Below are 26577 nucleotides of genomic sequence, written 5' to 3' on the forward strand. Positions count from 1 at the left end.
GAGTTATTTCCCAATGCAGTTGCTTTCCTTGCTGCTCTTCATTTCTGTTCTGCTGATGCCACAGCTCCATTATTAGCTTTTGGCCATGCTAGTTTAGCTTTAAATTACATCTTGCCCTCCAGGAATTAGGAGGAGGAATTACATTCATTTAGGCAGTGCTATATTTCAGTAAACCCACTCTTCAAAATATTATCATATACAATGAGATTGATCCCAGGGAGTTAGTATTTTAAATATTAAGGTTGGGCATGTCTTGTTTCTGCTTCCAGGCCATGTTTGACAGTCAGCTTTCAAATAATTTCCATTCTCTACTAATTAAAAATAGACACTGCAGTGTTATGCCATGCAGGAGAATATAAAGAGAGATGTACAGGAGTTTTTCAGGCTTTACATAATGCAGTAATTCAGACAGTGCCTCTCACCCAGTGCTTTTCTGAACACTTACAATGGTCTGGAGAATGCATTAATAGCAAGTTCCAAAGTCTCCATCTACCTTTGCTTTCAGCTATCTGCTTTCCCTGAAGGACCCAAGTTGTCTTGCTATGATATAAAATTTATAAAAAGATTTTGATGATTTGCCAAAGCTACTTTTTCTAAAATATTTAACTGCAGTAGCAGTGAGAAAACAACTAAACCATTAACAATAATCTTTACTTTGGACCTGTGATGCAGGGCTGTAATTATTGGGATGAGCAGTGTTTTCCAGTGTGTGCAGAGTCCTCAGGCACACAGTCCACTCAGCCCAGCAGGGAACCTGGAGGAGGCAGTGGCTGGACACCTTTATGTGCCCCAGAATATTCTGAGAACAGACAAGTTGGGACACAAGATAATTAACCCTTGCCAGGCTTGTTGCAGAGGCCACTGCAGAATTTACTGCAAAACGTGGATAATCTGTGCTATCCTGTGTCACTCCTGTCTCCTTCAAACAGAACTCCATAGAGATGGAAAAATTTTCTTTGTGCCTGTTTCTGACTGGAAATGGAAGCATCCTTTGGTATAATCTTTGATGATCTCTCTGCTAAAGAAATATATTGTCAATTTGTTCTCAGGAATCTGAGCTGCCCACTCAGAGTCTTGCTTGGGTGTCAGCTGGCTGTCTTTTATTAGTAAAGACTCGTGGGTGTGGGCCCAAAATCCACTCTAAATGCCTAAGTGGATTTATATGAAGTTCTACACATTTAGATGCCAGGCTCAGAGTAATTTTTCACATGTGAACTTTTGCTAAAATATTTACACAATCCCCTAAAAGCCCATTTGTTAATAGGAGTTGGTAATACATAACAGGCTGCTTGTAGAACATGGACAGAATGAACAAAGCAAAGATCCATGTCTGGTGTGCTCATAGTGCTGAGCTGCTCCATATCACAGTCAGAAAAGGGCTGGTCTTAGAGTGGTTTAACTCAAAATGAAGATGCTTAAAATGAAGAAAAATGCTTAAAATGGAGAAAAAAAAGGAAAAAGAAAGGGGGAGCATGGCTGTTTAACCTTTGTTTGCTGTTTGTAAGACACAGCACTACAGCAAGCTTGAAGTGATGCTCTGCTTCAAATGATTTCTGTTGGTTCACTGGAGGGAGGAACTGAATTCCTTCATTTCTGGACCTCAGGGTGCCTGGGGCACATGGAGGGGATGCCCATGGCCCAAAGGGCAGCTCCTGTGGCTCAGCAGGTTGTTCCTGTGCCCTGTGAATGTGGGCACACAATTTAGGAGCTGCTGCACAATTTCTGGAATTTTGTTTTTCTGTTTCCTCTGATCTGAACACTCTCAAGGTCAGTAATAAATGTAACTTGGAAGTTTTGGAAAAAGTATGTATTTTTGATTTTGAAACTTTGGCTTGTAAATGCATTTCTTTTGAAGAAAGTTGATTGTAATTCTACTTGTGTGTTTCATTAGTATGTCATCACTATGACAGATTTTAATGTATCACTGAATGAGAATTCCTGTCCACATCTTTATTTAGTAAAAATGTGTTCTGCTAAGGAAAACTTGAACTTACACTCAAGCTAAACAAGGTCTGTCTTGTATCCAGAGTCTGTGTGAGCTGAATTTTTGTAGTGGGCTTTGCCAGTGCAGGACTGCCAGCCTGAGAATCTCAGGCAAGTGCTTACCATGGAGGTGGGTCAGGATACATGATGTTCCCCTGAGAAAGTATATCCAGATAGGAGTCAAAATCACAGGCTGGGGGGAACTCCTCGGTGCAGGTAGATCTCAGCTCTGCAGAGGAGCCGCCGTGAGAGAAACCATCTGGAGCTGCAAAACAAGAATTAATATTGGCTGCTCTTCCCCTCCGTGCTGGATTCTCTGTCACTCTCTATAACACTGCCATAAATCAGAAAACAAACCCTTTCTGAGGCAGAGGTGTTGCAGATATTTTGGAACAATCAGGTTTCCCAGGATATTCTTATTTCTTTCAGAGTAAATGAACACCATCTGGAGATGAGCTGTGGTGTTTCAGGCTGTGGCACAGGGACTGTAGCTCTAGTGCTGCCCCACAAGGCAGATGGAGTTCCAAAGCTTTTCTTGTGCCTCAAAGGCTCAAAAGGAGTCAGCTTCAGATGTTTGTGGGGTAACTGAATTCCCAGCTGCATCTGCAGAAAGTCTGTCTGTTCTGGGAGAGGTGTAAAGGGAGGGGCAGGTGTTTGATTGCTGAGAAAATGCTGTTCTCAATAAACACTGACAAAAATGGGAAAAGCTGGAAAACAGCAAAGACAAATCATCCTGCTGCCTGCTCCAGGGATTTCTTAATGCTTCCATGCAAGAGCTTCCCAGCTCCACAAATACTGAGAGGTTAGAGCTGTTTTCTGTGTTAGAGGATAATTAATGTTTATGTCTGTGTAATGTAGTGTGGCACAATTCAGTTTAGAATTATTCTTTTGAATATATCCCAAAATATGCTTTTCTTTTCCATTTTTCTAGCATTGCTATTTCTAACAAGCAGTTTGAAAATCTTCCTTTCTGTTTTTGCCTGTCTCTAGGCTTTTTCAAGGAGGTGAAATTACCAGAGTAGTAGATTTAAACACAGTGATTAAAGCTTAATGGTCAGTATTTTATCATGCAAAATATTGGGTCAAACAGTAACTTCAGTTTGGGTTTAACTATTTAATCTTCAATGTAGCTGCTGAAAATTAGGAAAATCATATTACTGTAATAGCAGACATTAGTTTTCTGGATTTTGTTTTTATTTTTCCCTCTGTAGGTTGGCATGGGAGTTTGCATTTCAATTCTTTTGGACTCTAAATTTTGTTCCCAAAATATATATGTTATTAATTTATTTGGATAAATATTTCTGGAAAAGCCAAGAAGAAATTATTCTTTGCTCCAAGGGGACAAACTGATGCTAGGAGATTTGTTTAGTTTAGACAGAAAACTTCCTGGTCCAAATAACTAAATGAAGTTCAATTGACTTCAATGGATACTAAATTTACCTCAGTGAAAACAAGATTTAAGCCAATGCATTTTTATGTGGCTCACTATTATGGGCTTTTCTATATAAAAAACCCCCCTCAATTATATGCACAGAACTGCACCCATTAAAAACTGCAGGCAGAGGAGCCTGCTCACCAAGAATGTGGCTGTTGATGCTCCACCATTTATCATTTGAATTTTTACTGTCCGAAGAATTACACTTTTTAACTTTTTAAACTCTTTTTTTTTAACTTTTAAAACTGTTTTTTTTTTTTCCTTAAATAGAAATAATCTTCTGTCATTTCATTGACAAAGTGGTTTCTTGTCGTCAAAGCCCAAAAGGGCTGAAAACACTACTTTAAAATTGGTATTTCCAAATATCAACTATCAATATCTCCTTGATATCCTTAAATTACCTTTAAGGTCTTTTTTTATGTGTTGGTTTTGTTTTATGTTGGTGAGGGGGTAGGAACTGGCACCTTTTTGACTCTTTAATGATGATGACTGTTGTAATGACACCGATGTCATCAATGCCATTGTTAATGATGGTGAGAGTTTAATGATTTTTGGCTTCCTTGTTGTTCTGTTTCCAGGCAGATATTCACTTCTGCACTCAGACAAACTGCATTTGCCCAGTGACTGTTGTAGGCTGGTGCACTTGGCTGAAATGAGAACAGCTCTGCCTCTCCAAGAAATAGAAATTACAGCAAATGCTGCACCAAGGCTACAGGGGGATAGGTGAAACAGGTGATAAATGCACCAGAGAATAAATCTTATCCCATACCAAGGGAAATAGCTGTTGAGGAGCTGCTGTCAGCACTGGCTGGGTTCTGTCAGCCATTGTCCACGGGCTGGGTGGGAACCCAGTCCCAGCACAGAGAAGCCACTTCACTGCCAAGCTGCCCGTGCCTGGCTGCTCCCGTTATTTAATTGCATGTTCCCACCCCTTGCAGTGCCCTGGTGCTTTCGCTGCCCGTATTCCCGGTCAGGCATTCCTGGTCCCGCTCCCTTACCGTCCTTACCGTCCCTGGGCAGCCGCGGATGGCCGAGCCTGCTGTCCTTGCGCAGGCTGCCCACCACGATGGTGGCACAGGACAGGAACAGCACCAGCCCGATGACCACCCCTGCCACCAGCAGCGGGGACACCAGCAGGTTGGTGTCACCGCCGAGCTCGCCGGGGCTGGGGAAGGCGCTGGAGGCGCTGCTGTGGTTCGAGGCAACTGCTGTGCAGAGAGAGAGAGAGAGAGAAATGTGTCACTTGTCCCAGGGCTTCCCCAGAGCCGCAGGCACAGCCACTGCACCTGCTCCTGCCCTTGGGAAAACAGGGACTCGCTCCAGGGGAACACCGGCAGCAGCTCCCTGTTACTGGAGCCAGGGCTGTATGGTCCATTGTTCTTTGAGTCTTTGTATCATCACCTGACTGATGCTGAAAGAACTGAAGTGCACAAGTGTTGCATTTTAGGCTACAGGAGAGTGGCGGAAAGAATAACACAACACAGCTCCTCGTGTAAAGGGGAAGCAAAAGAAGAACTTTATTTAAAGAAACACTGCACTTTATAGGGTAGTACGTGAGAAACAAAATAGAAAAGGCTCATTGGTCCAAGAAGGCAACACCTCTCTGAAAACATGCTTTGTGCAAAACATCACACACATGGCTCTCACACACCCTGCAGGTGTTTAATCATTGTTATAATTTCTTGTCCTTGAGCAGCTTGAGAAACCCAAGGCTTCAAGGCTGCTTTTGCCCTGGTTCCCAGCAGTATACAACAATACACAAGGAGGAAAGTGGAAATTCCAAAAAGAACAGAGGAATTGTTTGGGGTGTAAGAAGAGGAATAGAGGAATTGCCTGTTGTTAGGGGTGTAAGCAGGTTCCGAGGTTTTGCAGAAAAGTTTTGGGCAAGAATGAACCCCAGGAACTTGCTTTTGTGGCACAAGGCTTGCTTTGGTTTGTGGGGAGAGTCAGCATCCCAAGAAACTGATTTGTAGTGTGGGGAAAAAATTCATCCAGAGTGGGATTGTTTGCTTGCAACTGCTTTGCTCTGGTTAAAAAAAATAAAATCCAGAAATGCATTATTTGAGTTCAACAATAAATGTTCTTAAAGGAGAATAACTCCAGTAATTTACTGCCAAGTCAAACATCCTTTTGAGACAAGCCACAGAGACAGTATCAAAAGTTAAATAATAATATTCCCTTAGAGAATCAACTGATGTCATGACTATACATGGGAATTAATTTCCCAGAGATGTATTTATGGGGAATTGCATTGCTAATGGAGGGAAGGTAAACAGAAGAAATTATGGGAAAAAGGATTCAGGATTTTAGCAGATAGAATCCCCCTCTCACCCCAGATTAAAACAAAACTTCCCATTAGCTGCTCAGCATCAGTAAACCAAAATTTTATTGATGCAAAAAAATTGCTGGAGATGCCATATACCAAGCTTGGCTGTCAAATCTGGCCTGGATATATTTTTATATCTGGCTATGTGCCAGTTGAACAAATAGAATTTATTTCCTGCTGAAATCAGGGCTAACAAAATCTTTTGAGTATTCTGTGGAGTGAGTATGTGTTTTAGGAAGTGCAGTGCTGGTTACAGTTGATGTTTTGCAGTCACAACAAGTTTAGAAAGAAGACAATGGCTCCAAGCCAGTGTATGTTATCATTGGCTGGTGCTTGAGACTGAGACAACCAACTAGAAACATACACATGAAACATGGGGATTTAGCATGTAGTGGAGTTTTGTCAATTTTCTGACTGTTGGCTGAGGATCTTTATAGGCATTTAGGAGAGCCAGCCAAGAAATGTGCTGAGCTTTTACCAAGTATCTTGTGCAAAAACCAAGAATGAATTTTCTGAGAATTAAAATGATGCTGCAGCATTAAATCAAAGGTTATGGACAAGTGTCCTACTTAGTGCAAAAAAGTTTTGGGTATGGGATATGTTGGGGGCATCAGGCCCTTGTGCTAGAACTCAAATTCCCAAAACTTTACAAAATTTCAATCGTGTTTCTCATTTATACATTTTTTTTTAGCTATTTCTGTTGGTAATGTGTCCAACACACCCTCACTGGCTTTCCATGGCCTTGTTTTTTCAGATTTTTTAAAAAAATCTGCCTTTGAAAGATGCAAGTATCATGGCAGTGGCAGTTTAAATCCTGGCTGCAGGGATTAACACCTGGACTGGACATAGTGGCAGGTAATGTATTGGTAATTGTGGCTGACTTGCAAAGGTAAAAGAAGAATCAACTTTGTTGTCAGCATTCTGAGAACCTGGGGTGTGAGGCTGCCCCACACATTGTCAGGCTCATGATCATCAATTTAATGTCCAGTAGCTCTGGATTGGAACTGGTGATCAACTGCTGTCAGTGGGGAGGAAGGAGACTGCAGGGAATGCTTTCAGTTCTTTAAAAACTTGGGACAAATTTGGAATGATCCTCTACACAGAAAGGGCCTGGCAAAGGATATTTATATTTTCTTTTTTTCCAGTTGTGGAAGCCAGCTGGAATATCCCCACTCTGACTACCTGGGAGATTCCTGTGGTGCCACCAAGTGTGACCACTGATGTCTGGACCTGTTTTGCTTTATAGAAGTTTAACTGCTACAAGTGACTTCATACAGAAAATACTCTCCTGCACTGGTATTGAGGTGGTGTGGTTTAGTTCAAGACACCCCATTTATCCACCACATTCTCAGGGTTTCCTTGCCTGTCCCAAGTCTTGTCTGTTTTATCTATTATTTCTCACCAGTGTGAATCTTTCTGCTTTTTTAATGCTTTTAATCTAACTGAACCCAGTTCCTCATACAGACAAGGTATAGTGCAATACTGCTTTCATTAGAAGGAAAGAATGAGTCCCTCAGCCCAGCTCCTAACACAAAGTGTACTTGATAAACTTCTCCTGAGGCTGCATTTTCAGTTTGACACTGAGTCTGACCCTCCAGACTTTACTACTGACTTACTACTGTGACAAACAACAGCAGAATGAGATGCTGCATTGATATAAATTCTTTGGGTTTGAATTTTGTGGGGGAAAAAGATGTTTATATTACTTTTGGAAAAAAAAACCACATTGTAAATTTTCTCCTCTTATCCAAAACTATCTTCTTTTGATAAACTGTGCATTTCTCCATATAAAAATGCTATGTTTTTTCTTTCAGAATAGAAGTATCTGCAAATGTATGTGAAACCCATAAATACAACACCACTAACAGAGTGCTAATGCTTTTGTTTTGAGGTAAATTGTATCCTTTCCCATGAAACTGCAAATTATAAACAACACACACATAAATATGAGTATTTTATAGCTAATCCTCTAAATATGAATTATTTTGAACGTACACACCACAGCTTTTAGCCTCGATTGGAACTGTGAAAGTAACAAGAAACAGCACAACTGGCACAGGGCTGACAGAACACTGACTTTAGAGTGAGCACCAGTGCAAAATTGCCTAGACTGTTCATTCAGTGTCAGACAATAAATCAGCATTTTGAAAAATCTCTTAAATATTACAATATATTATTTTACTCAGTGATCCCCTTCAGTGATCTCAACAAACCAGTTGGAAAGGAACTGAAGGAGGTATAGAACAGTGACTTTTTGGGTGCATGTTGTTCTGTCTCACTCCTGCTAACCTGTCTTTGAAGGGACAGTCACCCCTTTCTAACTTCCCCATAAGTAATGGGGAAGTTTCAGCTGGGTCAGATCCTGGCAGGGTGAAATGTCCTGGTGTGCAGCCATGTCCTGGGAGCTTGGCTCACCCTTTATTAGGAGTGGCTTCTCCCTTCCTCAGTGCCTTTCACCTGCTTGTACCTCAGAGGAGAGAGAAGGGAAACACCTACACATAAATGAGTCTCTGCTTCCACACTGAGTTTGCTTGTGGTGGTGGGGTCTTGTTCTATTTCCTTTTAAAGACACATCAGCTCTAGTGGGGCTGCAACCTCTGGAACTGATGGGCTTTAAGATGCTGTTATAGCTGGATCCTGATAAGATAACCAAATCTCTTCCCCTCATCTTAATAAAGATGATAATTCATGTTATGACTGGTGGAGAGGATGAGACATGGAGTGGTTTTGTTTCCCAGGCTGAAAAATGCATCCCTAGCTCCTGAAGGAGTGCTGATGTGTTGTTGTGGAAACATTTTGTGTCTAGAATTATCCACCTCTTCATCCCTGCCAGCCTGGGATTCTCATTCTGAGGGCAGGGTGGGCTTGGTGCTGACTTGCTGAATTAGAGCTGAAGCATATGGACTGAAGAGGAGTATTCCTTGTAGCCCCTGGGTCAGTAAAACTGTTTGGGATGGAGATCCTGCACCTCCCAGCACCCTTAGATGCAGTGCACTAATGCAGGGTACAGGACTGGGAAGGGGCAGTGGGGAGGTCAGTTTAGGATGGTGCACTGCACCCTCTGTAACTCTTTGGTCTTCAAATAATTACAACAAAGCATCTCAAACACCTTATCATCTTACAGCACATTTCTGATATCCTGACTTTCTCAGTCCCTTGGATTATGCAGTCTCTTTATCCAGGGAAGGTGAGTGACATATCAGGAAGGAGCTGAGAGCACCCAGATACACTAAATCAGTGGAATGATCCAAAATTTTGTTGCTTCTGCCTTTATGAACAGTTCCTGTTTGAAGATGGTTTGGTCTGGCCAAGAGTGACCACTTGGAGCCTGCCCTTGCTGCTGCCCTGGGAAATCAGTCTCTGGAAATCAGCAGAAATTGCAGTGCTGATTTCTGTGGCACAGGAAAGGAATAAGGGAGATGTAGCACAAAAACAACCTGGTCTGGATCACAGGAGCATCCCTGGAGCCAGGGGGAGAGGGATGTTACTCAGGCATTGAATACAAGAGCCCATGGGAGCTGAACCTTAAAATTAACTAAAAAGAAATGTCTCTGTTGGATTCAAAGCTATTCCATTGGATCCTGAGGAAGGCTGAAACTTCACTTAGGTTTGATAAACACCAGGGTCCCATCTGCTTCTGGGACTAAAAGGAAGCACTGAGGATGCTCAGAACAGGGCAGGCTATTTGTCCTTTTGTATTTCTCTTATTCTCTTGTAGAAAAGTTGAGAAATGAGTGGATGACCAGAACAGTCTGGGAAAAGCCCTCTCCATAAAGGAGTTTTGCACCAGATGAAAATAGAATGGGAAAAGGAATTAGCAGTACAGGAGGCCCAGGAGCATGTTTGCTTCTCTCAAACACCATTCTCCTGTTCTTCAGGCTTTTCTGCCTGAAGAAAAGAAAACTAAACTGCCTCTTAAGCTACAATGGATGTTCAATAATAACTCTACAGGGTGTGCTTCAAACTTTTACCTCTTATCTTCTTACCTTCTAGAAATGACACTTAGTACTTATTTAACAAAGTCAATGAATAAATAAATTTTTCCTGTCAATTGCTGCACCAATGACATTTTAACAGTTCCCAAATCAGATTATATTCATTATTATTTCTAAATTTGAGGTAAATCTTCCTATACAAATGGTTAACTAATCTTGCCTGTTCGTTGCTGCTGTGGGAGATAACTCAGCATAATCCAAACCCAAATGAATGCCATTAACCAGGCAGGACCTGTGAATTCAGACTCAGTTTCTCTGCAGCTCTCTGCAGTTCAAAGACTCTTTGAACTTTTTTACTGTGTATATATGTTCTAATCAGAATTAAATTTTTTCACTGATTCACTCACACACCTAAGACTCTGTACTAGAGATAGCTCAGTTTTATCCAGTGCCCACAGCTGAAAGTGGGACATCCTTCCAGGCACAAAAGCTGCCCATGACCTTGAGGAGCTCCTCCAAGGCAGAGAGGGTGGCCTTTCCCCCAAGACAGCAAACTCTGCCTTTTCATCCTGTCTGCTGCCTATCAGATAATGACTTTCTCTCTTCTTGCATTGACATCCTTATTATAGAGCCAGAATGAGGAAGATTGGATCACCAGCAGCCTGCAAATTGAGAATGTCAGAAGCAAAGAGAATGTTGCTGCAGAAGGGCTCAGGAAATAAATCTTTTCAGCTGCTGTGGCTTTAGGGTATTATGTTGATGTCACAGCAGCTTGTATAAGTGCTGTTTCAAATTAACAGGAAAAATCTTCCCATTTTCAGATCCATGGTCTCTTTTATCAAAATGATAAACACCACTGGAGGGAAACAAATCACTCTGCAAGTATAACAACCCACTTTCTGATGGACAAGGAATATTTTTCCCCTGTTTTCCCATATTCAAACAACTTGGAGCAAATACAGTTTTATAAGCAGAACCCAAAGCTATTACTTTTCTCAGAAACTGTATTAGGGCTTGGAAATAAGTATGATGAGAATTCTCTTTTATCCATTAAAGTAAAGTTACCTTCATAAGCTCAGATTCAACCCAGCTTGGTAGTGACTTGAATATGGAAAGCCCTGTAATTTTTTGGGATTTTTATTGTGAGAAAACTCTGGGGGTTTTTTGACACACAACTTTCTCATATAAAACTTTGGAAAAATGTTGCAATATAGTAATATTTCTTAAGGCTTGAAAAAATATAATAGGCAAATTATTTTCCATTTTACCTTACCAGTCTGCTTAGACTATGATCTGGATGCCTCATGTCTTGTCTTTAGGAGGCTGAGTTCTGTCTGAACTGTATTTAATGTAACCTAAAGAGGGCAGGTGGCAGCTCATGGGACGTGGAGCCCAGGCATGGAACACAATCTGTACTGGGGCAACAGAAAACCAACCCCAAACCAAACATCCAAACCCTTCCATAAAGAAGTTCCTTTCCTTACAAACTTTCCTCTCAACCTCCACAGAGAAAATGAAGGAATGATGAAATTCTTGCCAGCTCAAATAGCCACAACTGGTGAGCACCTGACTTATGCACTATATGCATTTATGAATCTCTGAATCAGTTATGCACTTCTGATCCCTATTAAACTGGCTCACATCTGTGACTTTTTAAATGATGGAATTTTGTATTTTTCTGGTCTTTTAATGAATTGTTCCACTGGCTCTATCAGTCATCAACTTTAGCAATCCTTACCCTGCTCCCAGGATTCAAAGCTCTATAATGAAGATCCACCTGGAACTAAATTTTGAAGCTGAACTGGGCTTCAGGAACTAGATCCAACTTCTATACACACCCCCAGCACTCCTCCTGCAGTGCTTGTGCCCTTGTGCTGCTTCTTATTTATAGCTTTTCTTATCAAAATTAATCTAATTTATTTTTTCAGCTTCCTTGCCAGTCTTCAGTAGGACTAATTTACTGAAAAAGCACATAGAGGAATGACTGATTTTTACTGCTTAGAAAATAATGATGACTGAAATACTGATCCAGGGAGTTGGGCAAGGAATGGGGTTCTGAGATAGAAACCTGTTAACAACTGCTGGGATCCCCAGATCTTCCTTTAGAAAGTGGTAGCACATGTAATCTATCTCAGCCTTTCTTTCAAGGTGACATGAATTTTTAAAAATAATTAAAATGGTTTGCAGTGGTGTTCTGCACTCCCACATGAGTTATGGTGATGGTGTTCCAGAGTACACAAAGCCTGTAGTGGGATTTACATCATCATTTATACCTGTGAAAGCTCCAGCAGTATCTGCCTGCATAAATCAAGGAGTTTTCTCATCCTATTAAGAAATTATTTAATTCCTTCAGATTTTACCTGAATAGGACTAGAAAGTCTGCTTAGACAGATGCAGGGATGCCAATAATGGCAAGCCAACTATTGATTCTGGAAACAATTTCAATCACTTGGGTTCTTTGTCACTAAAGGACCCACTGAAATACAAGGACACTGAAAGATCTGTGGAAATTAAACACTCAAACATTACTATTCAAGAGCCTGAGAGGAAATCCCTATTGCTCCTGTGGAAACCCCCATTTGGTGAAAAGATTGGTCACTGGTCACTGGGAGTGCAGGGCTGGCCACACAGCCAAGGACCATTCCCTGGACCTCTGCAGTGGCCAGGGGTGTTTGGTGCACATCATCCCTGTGCCCTGTGTGTGTCAGCAGGGCTGAGCCAGGCTGCCAGAGCAGAGGAGACACCCTGAAGGGCTGGGAAAGCTGCAGGGAAAGCTGCAGGGAAAGCTGCAGGGAAAGCTGACAGGCTCTGGGGTTTCTCCTGGGGCAGAAGAACATTCTGCTGCCTTGCACACACAGCTCCTGTTACAGGCTCCACACAGTTTCTCCCTCTAAATAATGTAAGGATGGTTGCTTTCTGTTTGAGGTGACAGGGGAAAGACTTTAAAACCAACCAAAAAACTCCCCCTAAGCCAAGTGCAGCCTTTAGGAAAGGACATCTTCAATTCACCTTCAATATAAAGTGCAGTGTGCATATGTGAATATTTAAAAGAGAAGATGCAGCTCCCACTGCAGGCCTGGTTCAGCAGTTACCATGAACACCTGCAGCAGCTCCAGCAGCCCTGGGTGCTGGGAGCTCCAAGGGACTCTGAGCTGTCCCCACAAAGAAGGCATGCAGAGAAAGAATGAGATTCACAGATCCCCTGAGAATCAGCTGTGCTTGCTGCACCATCTCCTCCCCAGGTGACAGTCTAGGCTGTAGTATTCCAAGGGAATTAAAGGGAAGCTCTTTATTGCTATCAAAGATGATTTAAACAAGGGAATGTTTCTAGAGGAACAGGAATTGCAGTGTGCATTGTTCTGCATTGCCATCCAGTGAGACTGAGAGTCAGAACTGAGGGATGCAGAGTCAGGCTGCAGCAAGAACTTGGGCTTTTTCTGTGAGCAGACTGTTCTGAAGGTTGTATTCCATTTAAATAATTACACGTTATGGGAAAGTTGATTAAATTTCGAATCCAAAGGATTTCTAAATCCCTGTGTAATGAATGGTGCTGCACATAGATGAGAACCCCTGTGATGCCCTCAGAGCACCCTGAACAATGCCTTAACCTGCAGCACTGGCTGGGTTTAAGGCTGGCTGGGTTTTGTGGCCTTTTGAACAAAAGGGACCAGAAAATGGTTCAGTTCTAGTAAATGTGTGCCCAGCAGGGGTGGTTCCAATAAAACTATCTAAATAAAAGCTCTTATAGGGATACTGCCTGGAAATACCCAGGGATACCATCCAGCTCCCACCTTCTTGAAGTTCAGTCTGTGTTAAAGGTCACTAACTACTGCTGCTTTCTGTTAATACTCACAGTGGAAATGTGTCTGTTAAATTGCTCCCATTTACCCACTGGAAAAAAAAAAAAAAAGAGAATTTTGGAACAAAGCTATGGGATTTCTGGTCAAGAATCTGGTATCTAGGTTGATGTAATCTTCTATCCCCTTTCAAGTACATGGGTAGACACATGGAGAAAGAAAAACTCTGTAATAGGGAAATAATTTCTGTCCCTGTTGTCCTGATCACACATGATAGCAAAGGGATTTTAATCCACATGCTTGCTAACAGCAAGGGCTTTTACACTGTGGGTTTATAAATGTGAAAAGAATGAAAGAAAAGAATGGAAACCCTTCTTCAGTTTCCTCTCACCTCCCTTAATAATTCATTTTAGCTCCATGCTGCAGATCAGGGTTACCTTGTTGGGTGCTTAATGAGGCTGAGAGGACCCACATGGTGTGGCCAGTGAAGGAATCCTATCCAAATTATCTAAATATTTTTCTTCCCTATCTGAAGGCAACCTTGTATTACAGGAGAATCAGAATGTCCTTCAATATGAGGCAATCTAAAGACTTTGCATCAGAAGATCGATAATCTTAGATTTGTAAATTATATTCTCCAGCTCTTAGGGGGATTTGGGATATGCTGCTCTTCAGTTCTGATGAGAATGGATGAACCTCCTCAGTTTCTGGTGCATGAACAATCAGATTAAGAGACATTCAGATTAAAAAACAAGCTGAAATTTTCTCTTCTTTGCATTAGTAGATAAAAAGGTTTTTTTTTGTGAAGAAACGGATAGCATGAAAATAGCTCCTATTTTACAGGACAGTGTAGAAATACAGGTGTGTGACCTGCAGAAAAGTGAGTGCTGTTCTGAAAAAGGCTTGCTCCTGAAAGTGATGGAGCCCTGAAAGGAATAAAAGGGGGGAAATGGTGCTCCAGGGTTACTAGAGCACTGTAAACCCATGCACAGCACAGCAGGATATGTGGTCTGTGCTGGACACTGTCTGCAGAATGACCTTACAGAGAAAGATTAGGGAAAATCCAGCAGCAGTGGAGCCCTGTGCAAAGGGGCTGTGGTCCTGGAGGGGACCAAGAACAACTCCCAGAGCAGGAATTCACTGCAGGTCACCATGAGGGAGGGTTGGCTGATGGAGAGAGCCAAGGAATGCTGAGACATTGTGGGAGCCTTGAACCAATGACAGCTTGCTGAGACTGCAACAAAAATCTGTCTAGAAAAGGTGGCTGCTTTTTCTCAGAGCTCTTGTGCTTTAATGTCAGCATGGACTCCTTGTGGGTATGGTAACTGGAAAGTGAAACAGTAAAACAGCTGAGGTGAGCCTCATTAAATATTAAAAAGCTGACAGTCAGTGTAGATCTGCTGTGGAGAAGGTGTGAGTTTAGGATGACCTGTTGCCTCAAAGCAATGTTTAAATCTGTGTTACCTCTCAGAAGTAGCTCTTCACCCACTCCTTCAAAGTTATAAACCCATGAACTTCACAGTATATCTCAAATACAATTGTACTGGCAAAATGCCCTGTTAGAATGGCAGTGGGAAGTGGATACTTTTTTGATTGTTTTAGTTATTTATGTTTTTAAAAAATCCAAAGTTCCCATTATCCTGAAGCTTGAGGAAAACCATCAGAATGGGAAAGGCTTCAAATCGCTGCATGCATCAAACAGTTCCTTCAACTCCTCATTCCTGACTTGTGCAGCACAAGGCTCTTTTGGGGGGTCCCAGTGAGGGTGGGGTGTCTTTAAACTGTGCTACAGAGATGTGGGTTCCTGACCTGGGCAAGGGAGGGTCCTGCCTTCCACTGCAAGCTGGGAAGGTGATTTGGAGTTGGGTGTTTATGGTTTGATGGCTTCTCTGGGTTGGTTTTTGGTTGGTTGTGTCTGCTTTTGGTTTCTGTTTGTTGGGGTTGGTTTGTTTTAAATGTCTTTTAGCTGCTGAAGATGAAGGACAGACTGCAATGCTTGGCCAAGGAAGGTATGAACTCTGCCAAAAAAAAAATCCTGTTTGAACTCCTTCTAGCTTCTGGATGGCTCCTGCATTGGTATTAATTGGAGAAATGTGCTAGAAATGTTAACAAGGGTGATCACTGTGTTTTACAGCTTTAGAACGTTCAGCCAGTGCATGCTGACCTGCTGCAATTTGCAATTCTGAACAGCACCCAGAGCAGGGACTTTCACTGAGATGTCCCTTGTGCTGACAGCACTTGAGACAAGAAAAACCCTGCTGTTGCAGTAATTGATGGATTCATACATACTGTGTCATTTGTTAATACCATCCTGTTAAGTCCTTCTGGGAATGAGATCACAGATTTTTCTAAGTAGTAGCTGCTGCAGTTTCCTGAAATCCCAGATTTTTGGGCTGGGTGAAGGAAGGCAGGGCTGAGGATACAAACAGATGCCTGGTTGACACAACAGGAGCTAACAGTACCTGAGCCTGCAGCCTTGGTGATTCAGGGAGTGCTGAGGGTGTTCAGTGAGCTCTGTGGTTCAGAAAGGAAACTCACTGCTCGTGCTCCCCTCCTGTGTCCTTTGGAGATAAACCCTGCTTGGAGAGAGGCTGCAGACAGCCCAGCTAGGTGTGTGTTTATTCCCCATGTTGCCCTTTATCAGTGTTTGATTACCCAAAAGCTCTGCAGATAGAACCATGTACATGTCACCCCTAGAAAATCACTGTGACTGAGAAAAAAGGAATGACAAATGACTGAGGCATTAATTTACATCTGTCAAGGTGATTACTGACTGAATTATGGTTCTATTTCCTCTGATTAATTTAGCATGAGATTCCTTCTTTTATTCTTTCCCTGCTCACGGGGTGGATATCCCTGATGAAGCACAGGTACCCTGGAATATTTTTTGCAATCTTACTCCTCTCTCCAAGCAAGCCCTGCTCACCAGCAGCTCCTGAGTTGTTGCAGGAGGAATCAATACAGTGTCTGGTCAAATTATCTGGTGCATGGGCTCAGTATCTGCTCGTGTCTCAGTTACTCCCAGAAATGAAATTACAAAGCAGCTGCCACGACACTGAGGAAGGATTCCAAGGCAGCAGGATGTCCCCAGGATGAGCTGGGGGAATGCTGGTCCTGGGGCAGGCAGTGTAGGTGCAGAGTGATCATGGTATGAGACCAGATTAATTCCTCATCCATGCATGCATCTGTAAGTTAGGAACATATCTTTAATCATTATTTGTCATCTTACTTAATTAGATTTGAATCATACTTTTTTTGTTATGGTTGCATTTTTTCAGTGAAGTTTTAATCTTTCTTGAAATTTTGGAATATCGTTTTTGTTCTTAGCAGTAGTATTTTTTTCATAAAATTTAAAAGCAACTTTAAGCAGAGAAATCTAATTTAAAGGTTTCATTTACTCTATAAACACTGTCCTTTGGGTTCTGACTCGAGATAATTCAATATGAGCACATCAAACCCATCTCTGTCTCCTACAAATGTGTATAGATCTATATTATCACAAACAGTTGCTGTGCTATGATCCCAAATCAAGATTAATACAAAATTAGTTTACCTAATGTTAGCCTTGCTTTGCCTTCAATGAAGAGCTCTTCTAATTCTTGTTGGCAATTTCTACTGATAAAATTAAGGGTATTTTTCCACTGGGACTTAGCAGAATGCAGCAGGATTTTCAAGTTTCAGTAATGTGGTAGGAGAGATGCTGACTTTAAGGCTTGTTTTGTTTCCATTTATTGCCAGTTTGGCTGTGGGAGAGGGAGGGAGCTGCTGGCCCAGCCCTTCCCTCTGCCAGGACAGAACATCCTGGAGGAGTGTGCAGGGAGCAGAGGTGTCTCCACAGAGCCCTGGGGCTGCAGGTGCCCCTTTTCCTGAGGAACAGAGAGCAGAGCACTGTGGTTTCCTGTATAACCAGTCAAATGGCTTTTGCTGGGTTCCAGGAGAAAATCTGTGGGCTTATTTTGCATTGTGTCAGCTCCCCTGTCCAACAGCTCCCCACATAGCCAGAGATGGCCCTTGCTGGACTACACTGAAGGAATTTATCACCTGCAGAGCCAACAGAACTTTTTCTGTGCCAGCAGAACAGAGGATGTACCAGGAACTTGGCATCTCTGCCTATTCAGAAGGAAGGGATGACATCAGTGCCCAGGAGCAGCCCAGCACCAGCCCACACTGCACCCATGAGGATGAGACAAGGCAGCTGCTCAAGCACCAAACAATAACTAAAAGTGCAGGATTTTAGCACATGGAGACTCTTTTTGGCTTGTTGACTGCTGAAGTCCCACACTGGCCACTGTTAGGGTGCAGTGTGGTGGGACAGGCTGCAGTGCAGGTGCTGGCAGGGCTGCAGGGACAGTGGGACACTGGTGGCACCATGAACACCCCCACTCGTGTGAGTGGGGCTCTGACTGCAGGCATTTCTGAGGGATTGTCCTTTTGGCTTAACTCTGCCCTTGCCTGCATTCCCTTGTGATTTAATTTGAACACCAATGGCCCTTTCTGTGGCATATTTTTCCTGCCCTTGCTGTGACCTGTGAAGAGGAATGAATTACCAGCATACTGTTTCCTTAAGCTGAGCAATTACTTTGAATGAATATTACATGGGTTATGTGAAGATAGAAAGTGGGAATAAAGAGACTTGCTATGGAAACAGGGTTTTTTTTCCACTTTTTTGATGCTTTCATCTCTTCTGCAGTGGGGATTACTGTGCTATTTATTCTTTATGGTGAAAATATGAGCTATGTCTGTTAGATTTTTCATACTTTTTTTTATATTCCTTAAAAAGTGAGAAATGTAAATGACATTCCTGTACTATCTTTGGATATTTTGTTTTTATTCTGATGATGTCTCCTTTCTCCAGGCAACAAAAATTAAGATGTTGCATTATGCCCATCTCATTCATGCATTTTTTTCAGGTGAACTGTCTGTCCTTGTTAGCTCATGTTCCACAGAGTATTTCCAGAATGGGAGTTCTGTAGAACTTTGCAAAGCCCTGCTGTCTCCTGTTTCCAGTGTGGTATTTAGAGCAAGAAAACTTTAAAAACCCAACAGAAGCTGGTGGATTGACCTCTGTATTTTATTGAAGTGATTAATCTGTCTTATATTTTGACTGATCTCTATGTTTCTGCAGCAATTCTTCACTTCTATGTGTTTCTGAGAATCAGGAGTGTGTGTGCAAAAGAGCCACCTGAGAAGCTCAGGGGTCCACACTTTATCCTCTTGCTGTTAAACGAGTTATAAAGCAAGAAGGAGAAATGCCTCACTGAGGCAGCAGTTTCAGTCTGAGAGGAGGAGAGAGAACAGCGATATTTGTAATCCAGTGCTAAATGCAAATAAGTTCTGTGTCTCTTTCTTCGGGAGATTGCCTCCGTGAGTCACCGGGGTTCATTTACATTCGGGTGACATCTACAAGAATTTTGCCAACACAGCTTATTACTGCAAACATTGTGTCAGCTGTGACATTTCTCTCTGCTGGAGGATCCCCAGCAGGGCTGTTTGCGGCTGGTGGCAGACGTGCAGTCACACGGGGAGCAGTGCCAGCCTCGCCGAGTGCTCCCAGCCTGCCTGCCCTGCCCCAGGCCAGGCAACAGGAGCCTTCCCAAAGCCCTGCTGCCCTGCAGGCAGGACCAGCACCTGGCTCTGGCAGTTCCCAGGCCTCTTCCTGCAGCCGAGGCACAAACACATCACTGCAATGGGCACCGAGCAGCTCCAGCCCAAGCAGGAACTCAGACTGATCCAGCACTGCCGGGGCCACAGCCCAATCCATGGAAAAGAAAGGGGGTTATTAGCCCTGTACTGAAAGGATGCTGAATTCTCAGACTCTTTTTCCAGTCTAACTCACAACAAGTGTGTCTAAAAGGTGGCCAAGGAGTCAGTGCCAGGAGCATTATCTGAGCTAGATCCTCAACTCTTTGTCTTCCTTTCCCATTTCCTGCTTTGTGCATGTCCCTGGCTATCCCATGCACAAGGATTGAGGCAGTTACTTCACTTTCCTCCTCAGAGAGGGTGTCCTCAGGGTTTCTTTCATTTATAAACATAATTTACAGGTTCTGTGAATTGCTCTTGTTAATGGGAGTCACCAGTGATGCTTAATAAGAGACATCAGAATATCTGCTTGTTCTACCACTCCATACACTTTTCTCCTGCCTTGTTTACATATTAATATAGATATATTATAAATGCATACTATTATATGTAATATGCATTTATTTGTCACTCCCCTCTGGGAAACAAAGCCTGACAGCCACAAAGAGTTCTCTTGCAATGCAATGATAGGAGCAAGCCTCTTCTGGAAGCACTCAGATGAAACCAGCCCCATTATTTCAGTTTTGACTCACGGCAGATTTGAATTTAGGATTTCAAGGTGTCATGCCCCCTGGCCCTGCTGGCTGTTTTCTATTCACTCTGTTCAGTCTGTATTTTTCGTCTTATTTTCAGTTCTACAGCATACAGCATTTTCCACTAACTCATACTTCCTAAGGATAATGCCCCAAAAACTGGAGTCTGCTATTTTTTATAAAGATGCTGAAGCTGGGCCTCAGTTCAGGAAGGTACTTATGTGTGTAGTTTGTGCTCTGTAAATGCATCCTTGATTTTATTCCTACAAAACTTTCCATTTGAGGAAGCACTGAGATTCATGTCCTGAAACTGTCACTGTTCCATCCCTTTAGATTTTGAGAGAGGGTTTTGCCTTGCTGATGGGCTTGCCTTGGTTTCAAAGTTTGTATTATAGAAGTGTTAAAATCAAAATTACCAGAATGTTGGAAAGCACTTTTGCTGAAATGAACAGATTAATATAACAGGTGAAGGAAAAGGCATAGCAAGGTCACTCCTTTAACAAGAAGAAGAAAAGTGGCTGTGTTTGTGGGTTTATGGAGCAGCCTTTACAGGCTGCCTTGATAGAAACTTTTAAACCTTGGCTTCTCCCCTGAAAAAGGGCATCCATTCAGAGAAGTATGTTAATATATTTCAAAATATAACACTACTGATCATTTCTCGCTATGAAACTGAACTGGTTATTCTTTATATCCTCACAGATAATTTACTGTGGTTATATCTATCTTGAAAATGGCTGTATTTAGCAGAACTGAGCATTTTCTACATTCATGGGACAAGGTGTGCCATCATCACAATGCCTGTCCCATTTCAGGAGGAGCTGCCACTGCAATCTTTGCTTGTCCCTGCTCCTCCTCCTGTGTAAGGCTCCTGGTTTTCCTCAGCCACTGTCAGAGCTTCCAGGGGGAGGCAAAGGGGCCACAGCCCTGCAGGTTTGTCTCTCTTGTTTCCTGTGGGCCAGAACTCTCTGCTCAGTTGTTATTTCCTAAGCCCTCTGTTCCTTTTAGCCTCTGAAAAGATAAGCTGTCAAATTAGAGATGCAAAACCAGATAAAAGTTCTGCTCTAATTAACAGCTACTCAGGGGCCATTGCAATTATGTCCCTTGCTCATTTCTGCTTATAGAAGTTGGTAGTTTGTCAGTGGGATTTTCTGTGTCAGGCAGGATCAACAAATACTCACCCTCAGCAAGCAGTAAAATACTCATTAAATAAAACCCAATGCCAGCAAATAAGAGGAAGAATATGCTGAATAAACATAACTATTGGAAGAAGCAGTCTTCCAAATGAATTTTTAGAAAGGATAAATAAAAGTTGTAAAAGAAGAGGATATTATTGTCATTAGTGCTGATGATCCAGACTAAGGTAATCTATGAAACTTCTAACCAGCCCAGCAGCAGGAGTTTTGTAGGCATCAGGCTGCATTTTGCTGTGGCAGGGAAACAGTAGATGGTGACTTCCACAGCAACCTCAATTCTCCTACTAAATACTGATAAATGTTGTGAATGCTCCAAAGAACTGAAACTCTGGAGGTCACAGCCTGTGACCATGCAAGTGAAGAAGAATTAAGAGTTACAAATAGCAGTGAATTCAGAACTGCCTGACATAGAGTGCTTAAACTATCAGTACAACAATCTGATACCTTAAGAAGCCTGAATTAGTCAGTGTGTTTGTAAGAACTGATTTATTAAATTGTCCCCAAATGATGCTGATTGGGTTGTTTTTTACTTTCCCCCATCCCTTTATATTTTCATTTGAGATGTTTGAGTATTTTTCCTAATAGATAAGATTGTATAATAAAGGTACTCCTGAATATAAGGAATATAATTTTGCTTCATAGAAGTGCTAAATTACTGTGATACAGCAATTAGCCAAGCTGACAAGTACAGCTACATTCATTTGCTGAGTGGAGAAGTGAAGCTAAAGGAAGCTGAAATGACTTCTCAGAAGGAAATTGGCAGGCAGGAGGCAGTCTGGGTCTCTTGAGCTGGGGTTCCTTCCTGTCAGTGCCTCTGATAACCCTTCCACGTGTGTATCCTTCTAGTTCCTGAAAACTAGGTGTTCCCATCTCTTTCAGAAGTGTGTGACAGTATCCCACAGATTAAGAGCAAATATTCCCCCACTTTTGGAACTTCACTTTGGAGCTTGTTTCAGGAATTTCTTGCTCTCCCATCTGGACCATAAGGAGAGTTTGGATGTACCTGCAGGGAGGCTGAACCTCTCTGCAATGCCCCTCCTGAGTACCTGCCTGTCTCTGACAGTCTGGAGAAGGTCTGTGTGCCTTTCCTGGAACTGCTGGCAAGGACTGGGAGAAGCCTGGGTACAAATATGCAGAACTGTGAAATTGCAAATTCCTTTTCTTCATCTGGACCAACTCTAAAAGGGTGTGCAATGAAATGAATGGAAACAAAGAATGCAGTCATTAGGTTAACATTTAATGTTTTCAGTATTTAGTATTTCAAGTTCTGCTGTGTTTATGCAAAAGATATTTAAATAACAGTACTGTGCCTCTCTTGAAATCAGCTTTGCAGACAAGAACTGTCCAAAACCCAAGTTTGGACAGTGCTCAAACATATTTTCCTCAACAGTCTCCTGTTTTGTTTCTGATTCTGTTCACCATCCTGGTGGACTCCAGGCAGGATTACCTAGAGAGGAATTTCCATGGGCAGGATTATATACATGACTTTCTCTAGAGCTGCTAGAGGGATGGAGGAGGGAGATTATGAATCCCAAAGGCCTGAGGTGCTGCCCAGAGAGGCAATCTGGGGGCTTGGCTGTGGAGATGCAGCTCTTGGAACAAACAGAAACCTCCTGATAAATGTGAGCTTTGAATAAAATCTTCATGGCAGATTAATTTTAAGCTTTTGTGCAGTGTTTAATTTACTCTGCTAATAAAATGAGAAGTGTCAAGTTACATGAAATTTCTTTGAGATGAAGGCCTCCACTCATGTAACCCTTGGGACTGGGAGCAATGATTACACAGGTTGTGATTCTCTTTGGGTTCAGTGGAGTGAATTCCTTGGCTCCCATGAAAATGTAAGTTTAAACCTGAAGCAGAATTTTACCTTTCAATCTGCCTTCTCATGGTTCTGGAAAGCCCCTAGATAGAAAATACAACCTAAAAAAAGGAAATAGGGAAACTGAAAGGCAGCTCAAATCTTTGTGTGCTTTAAGCTTCATGCTAAATGAGTGGTGGAGGAGGAGACAAAGGGGAGATGAAGGCAAGAACATCTTAAGTGCTGCAGGTCAGCACCACTTTTCCAAGAGTTATTTTCTGAGAAATGTGTGGCTAACCCTTGAGCAAAGGTCATACATTTAATTTCCTCTTCCAGCCAGGGAAATCTTAGCTTGTTTTCTCAACAGGAACAAATCCTGCATTGCTTCTCAGAGCGGCTTCCCCTGAATGCACACAGGACAATGCTCTTGGTAAGTACCAGAAGTGGTTCTACTTCTCATCCAAGAGGATTTAACAGCAAAAACCACCCTCAATCAGAAAAGAGAGCACAGGAAAGAGGAAGGGAGATGAAGAAAAATACAAGAGTGTATTTTTTCATCTGAGAATTCTGGTTGACTGAGCCAGAAAGGAATAGGCAAATATATTCATACTGGCAACACACTTGAAACAGTTCATGTTCTTTCCCATTAGGCTGAATTTCATGGTAGGTGCACATTAAATGCAACAGCTAAAATTAAGCTCTCAGAGTAAGCTAAGAAGTAACGATTCTGTTTCTGAAAGCTGGGACAGCTATGGTGGGCAAAACTTAACTAAATTCTGGGGACTTATCCTGCCATATGAAAATTTTATTTATTATTTTGACATTATTTTTTCGTTTCCTAATTAGTCAGCATGATTGTAAGGATTTATTTCCTAAGTTGTCCCCAGATTACATGCTGATGGTTTTTTTCTTCCTTTCCCCCTTCCTTTATCTTTTTCACCTAGAGGATTTTCCATAGGCAGGATTATATACATGACTTTCTCTAGAGCAGCTGGAGAGGGATGGAGGTTATGAATCCCAAAGGCCTGAGGTGCTGCCCAGAGAGGCAATCTGGGGGCTTGGCTGTGGAGATGCAGCTCCTGGAACAAAGGGAAACTTCCTGATAATGTCAGCTTTAAGTAAAATCTTCACTACAGAATTATTTTAAGTTTTTCTATGCAGTATTTAATTGCTAATAAAATGGGAACTAGCAAGTTATACTTGATTTTTTTCTTTCTGCATGAAGCCCCTCCTGTGCAGAGCTGTGTGTGCTGAAGTGTGCACACATCAGCTGTGGGAAGCACACACGGAGGGCAGCACTGGAATCCTCTCCATGAATCACACACATGGCTTCTCAAACTGTTGTTGGTTATTGTGATACCCTAAACAGCCTTTCAGGAATTTTGGAGCCATGGCTCAGCACACTGGGACTGATAATCTTACATAGGTATAATGCCCAGAAGCCATGGCTGGGAAACTGCATGTGTGAGGTGCTACAAAAAGAACAAAGATTCCCTCCTCCTACATTCTTCTTGTTTGATCCACCACTTGCTCAGGCTCTTCCTGCCAGCCTGCTTTGTGGCAATAGCACAGATGTTTTCCACCTTGCAGCAATATGCTGAACATATGATGGAACTCTATCCTGGAATACAGCCTCTCTGGGAAGTGCACTCTTACTCTCAGTAGAGCCTAGGGATGTTGCTCTTGAGTTTTTCCTCTGTTCATTCCCTGAAAATTCACTTCACCGTGGCTGGCTACAGAGCTTTTTCTGCACATGGCTCAGTCAGAAAAGAGGTGCAAAATACTGTGAATCCTGTAAGCCCTGGGGAATCCCTCTCCCTGCCTCAAAAAGAACACATGCCATGTCCCTGCCATTCGCTCATGATTGTTCAAACAGCACTGCCAAGAGCCTCAGTGTGACCAGAGTGCTCACTGCAGTGCTGGATCTCACACCCAGGGCTTCATTCCTGTCACTGCAGCGCTGGATCTCACACCCATGGCTTCATTCCTGTCACTGCAGTGCTGGATCTCACACCCATGGCTTCATTCCTGTCACTGCAGCGCTGGATCTCACACCCATGGCTTCATTCCTGTCACTGCAGTGCTGGATCTCACACCCATGGCTTCATTCCTGTCACTGCAGTGCTGGATCTCACACCCATGGCTTCATTCCTGTCACTGCAGCGCTGGATCTCACACCCATGGCTTCATTCCTGTCACTGCAGTGCTGGATCTCACACCCATGGCTTCATTCCTGTCACTGCAGTGCTGGATCTCAAACCCCATGGCTTCATTTCTGCTCACTGCAGTGCTGGATCTCACACCCCATGGTTTCATTCCTGTCACTGCAGTGCTGGATCTCACACCCATGGCTTCATTTCTGCTCACTACAGTGCTGGATCTCAAACCCCATGGCTTCATTCCTGTCACTGCAGTGCTGGATCTCACACCCCATGGTTTCATTCCTGTCACTGCAGTGCTGGATCTCACACCCATGGCTTCATTCCTGTCACTGCAGTGCTGGATCTCACACCCATGGCTTCATTCCTGTCACTGCAGTGCGGGATCTCAAACCCCATGGCTTCATTTCTGCTCACTACAGTGCTGGATCTCACACCCCATGGCTTCATTCCTGTCACTGCAGTGCTGGATCTCCTCAGAAACCCATGGCTTCATTCTCACAGCTGTGGCCTGAGATTTCCATAAATTTTGTGGTAGTCAAATTGGTGTGATATGGCTGAAAAAGAGCTGCCAAGTTTGGGGTTTCCCTTTCATCAGTGTTTATTTCTGAACTCCTTCCTTAGCATCACTTTTTGCTTTGCCCTTCTCATTTCTGAGATCCTGCATGGCTGATACAAAGCAATCTCTTATCTAATGATTGCTGAGGTCTCCTGGTCACTGCTGTAGACACCATTGAATCTGATTTTATCAATACCAGAACAAAGGGTTTGATTCCCTCTGAGGCCCAAGAACAGGAATCCAGGATATTGGATTAGGCACTAATGGCATAGGAGGCTTTTGAAAGTAATTTCCCTTCCCCTCTGTCATTAATCTGCTTCCATGGCTGATGAGCTGCCAGTGTTTCAAGAAGCAGATCTCATGAATTTCCTTAGTGACAGGCCAGTCCAGAAGCCCCTGCAGTGAATGCACCGTGGGCACATGTAACAGACTGAGGTTTGGCCATTTATTTCTCTCTTTAAAGAAAAAAGCTTTTCTCAGACCAAAAATGGAACTGGAATAATAACCTTCTAATGGGTATACAGTGGGAAAGCCTTTTGTTTTCAAACCTGCACAAAGCACAACCTTCCATGCTTTGGGATTCTAGAATCTGAATTTAGGTTTTTGTTTAAGGGCCTGAATAATCACACCACAGCTGCAGTTTAAACCTAAGCACCATCAGAGAGGAGCTAGTCCAGTCCAAAGTAAAACCCCACCATGCTTCTGTGATTCATTTTTAAGAATTCCAGCACTGACAGGATTGATTGACCAGTTGTCAGACTGATGGGGGAGTTTTCTTGGGGCAATAGGAAATACCTCCTGATACTTTGGTGGCTGTATTTTATCCCAGTTCTCAGGGTGACTGGTCTGTTCTCTTAGTTGATAGCTGAGACTGAATTGCTGGGGTTTTTTCCAAACAAAGTTGTACATGGTCAGCTTTCCTGGGAATCCCTGTACAGCAGTAATCCACCAAAAATTCCATGATCTCAAAAGCTAATGACAGATTTGCTTGTGAGTAGAAACAAAAGGTACCTAAGTCCTACTTGTAGGCATTTACTGGGGGGGATGAACTGTTTCTCAG

General features: G+C 42.7%; 1 protein-coding gene across 2 annotated transcripts in view; it reads right to left on the reverse strand.

Moving 5' to 3' along the window:
- Positions 1-26577, reverse strand: part of BEAN1 (brain expressed associated with NEDD4 1) — a 51523-nt gene that overhangs the window by 8642 nt on the left and 16304 nt on the right. The window contains exons 3-4 of one of the 2 annotated variants that reach the window (XM_056500880.1): positions 4417-4626; positions 2107-2248 (exon numbers count right to left, since the gene is read on the reverse strand). In XM_056500880.1, the coding sequence (XP_056356855.1) occupies positions 2107-2248; positions 4417-4626 (352 nt within the window). The remainder of the gene's footprint in view (positions 1-2106; positions 2249-4416; positions 4627-26577) is intronic. The other variant, XM_056500881.1, reaches the window with a different exon arrangement.

This window comes from Oenanthe melanoleuca, chromosome 11 (genome assembly GCF_029582105.1).
Source record: "Oenanthe melanoleuca isolate GR-GAL-2019-014 chromosome 11, OMel1.0, whole genome shotgun sequence".
In the NCBI taxonomy this organism is placed as follows: domain Eukaryota; kingdom Metazoa; phylum Chordata; class Aves; order Passeriformes; family Muscicapidae; genus Oenanthe; species Oenanthe melanoleuca.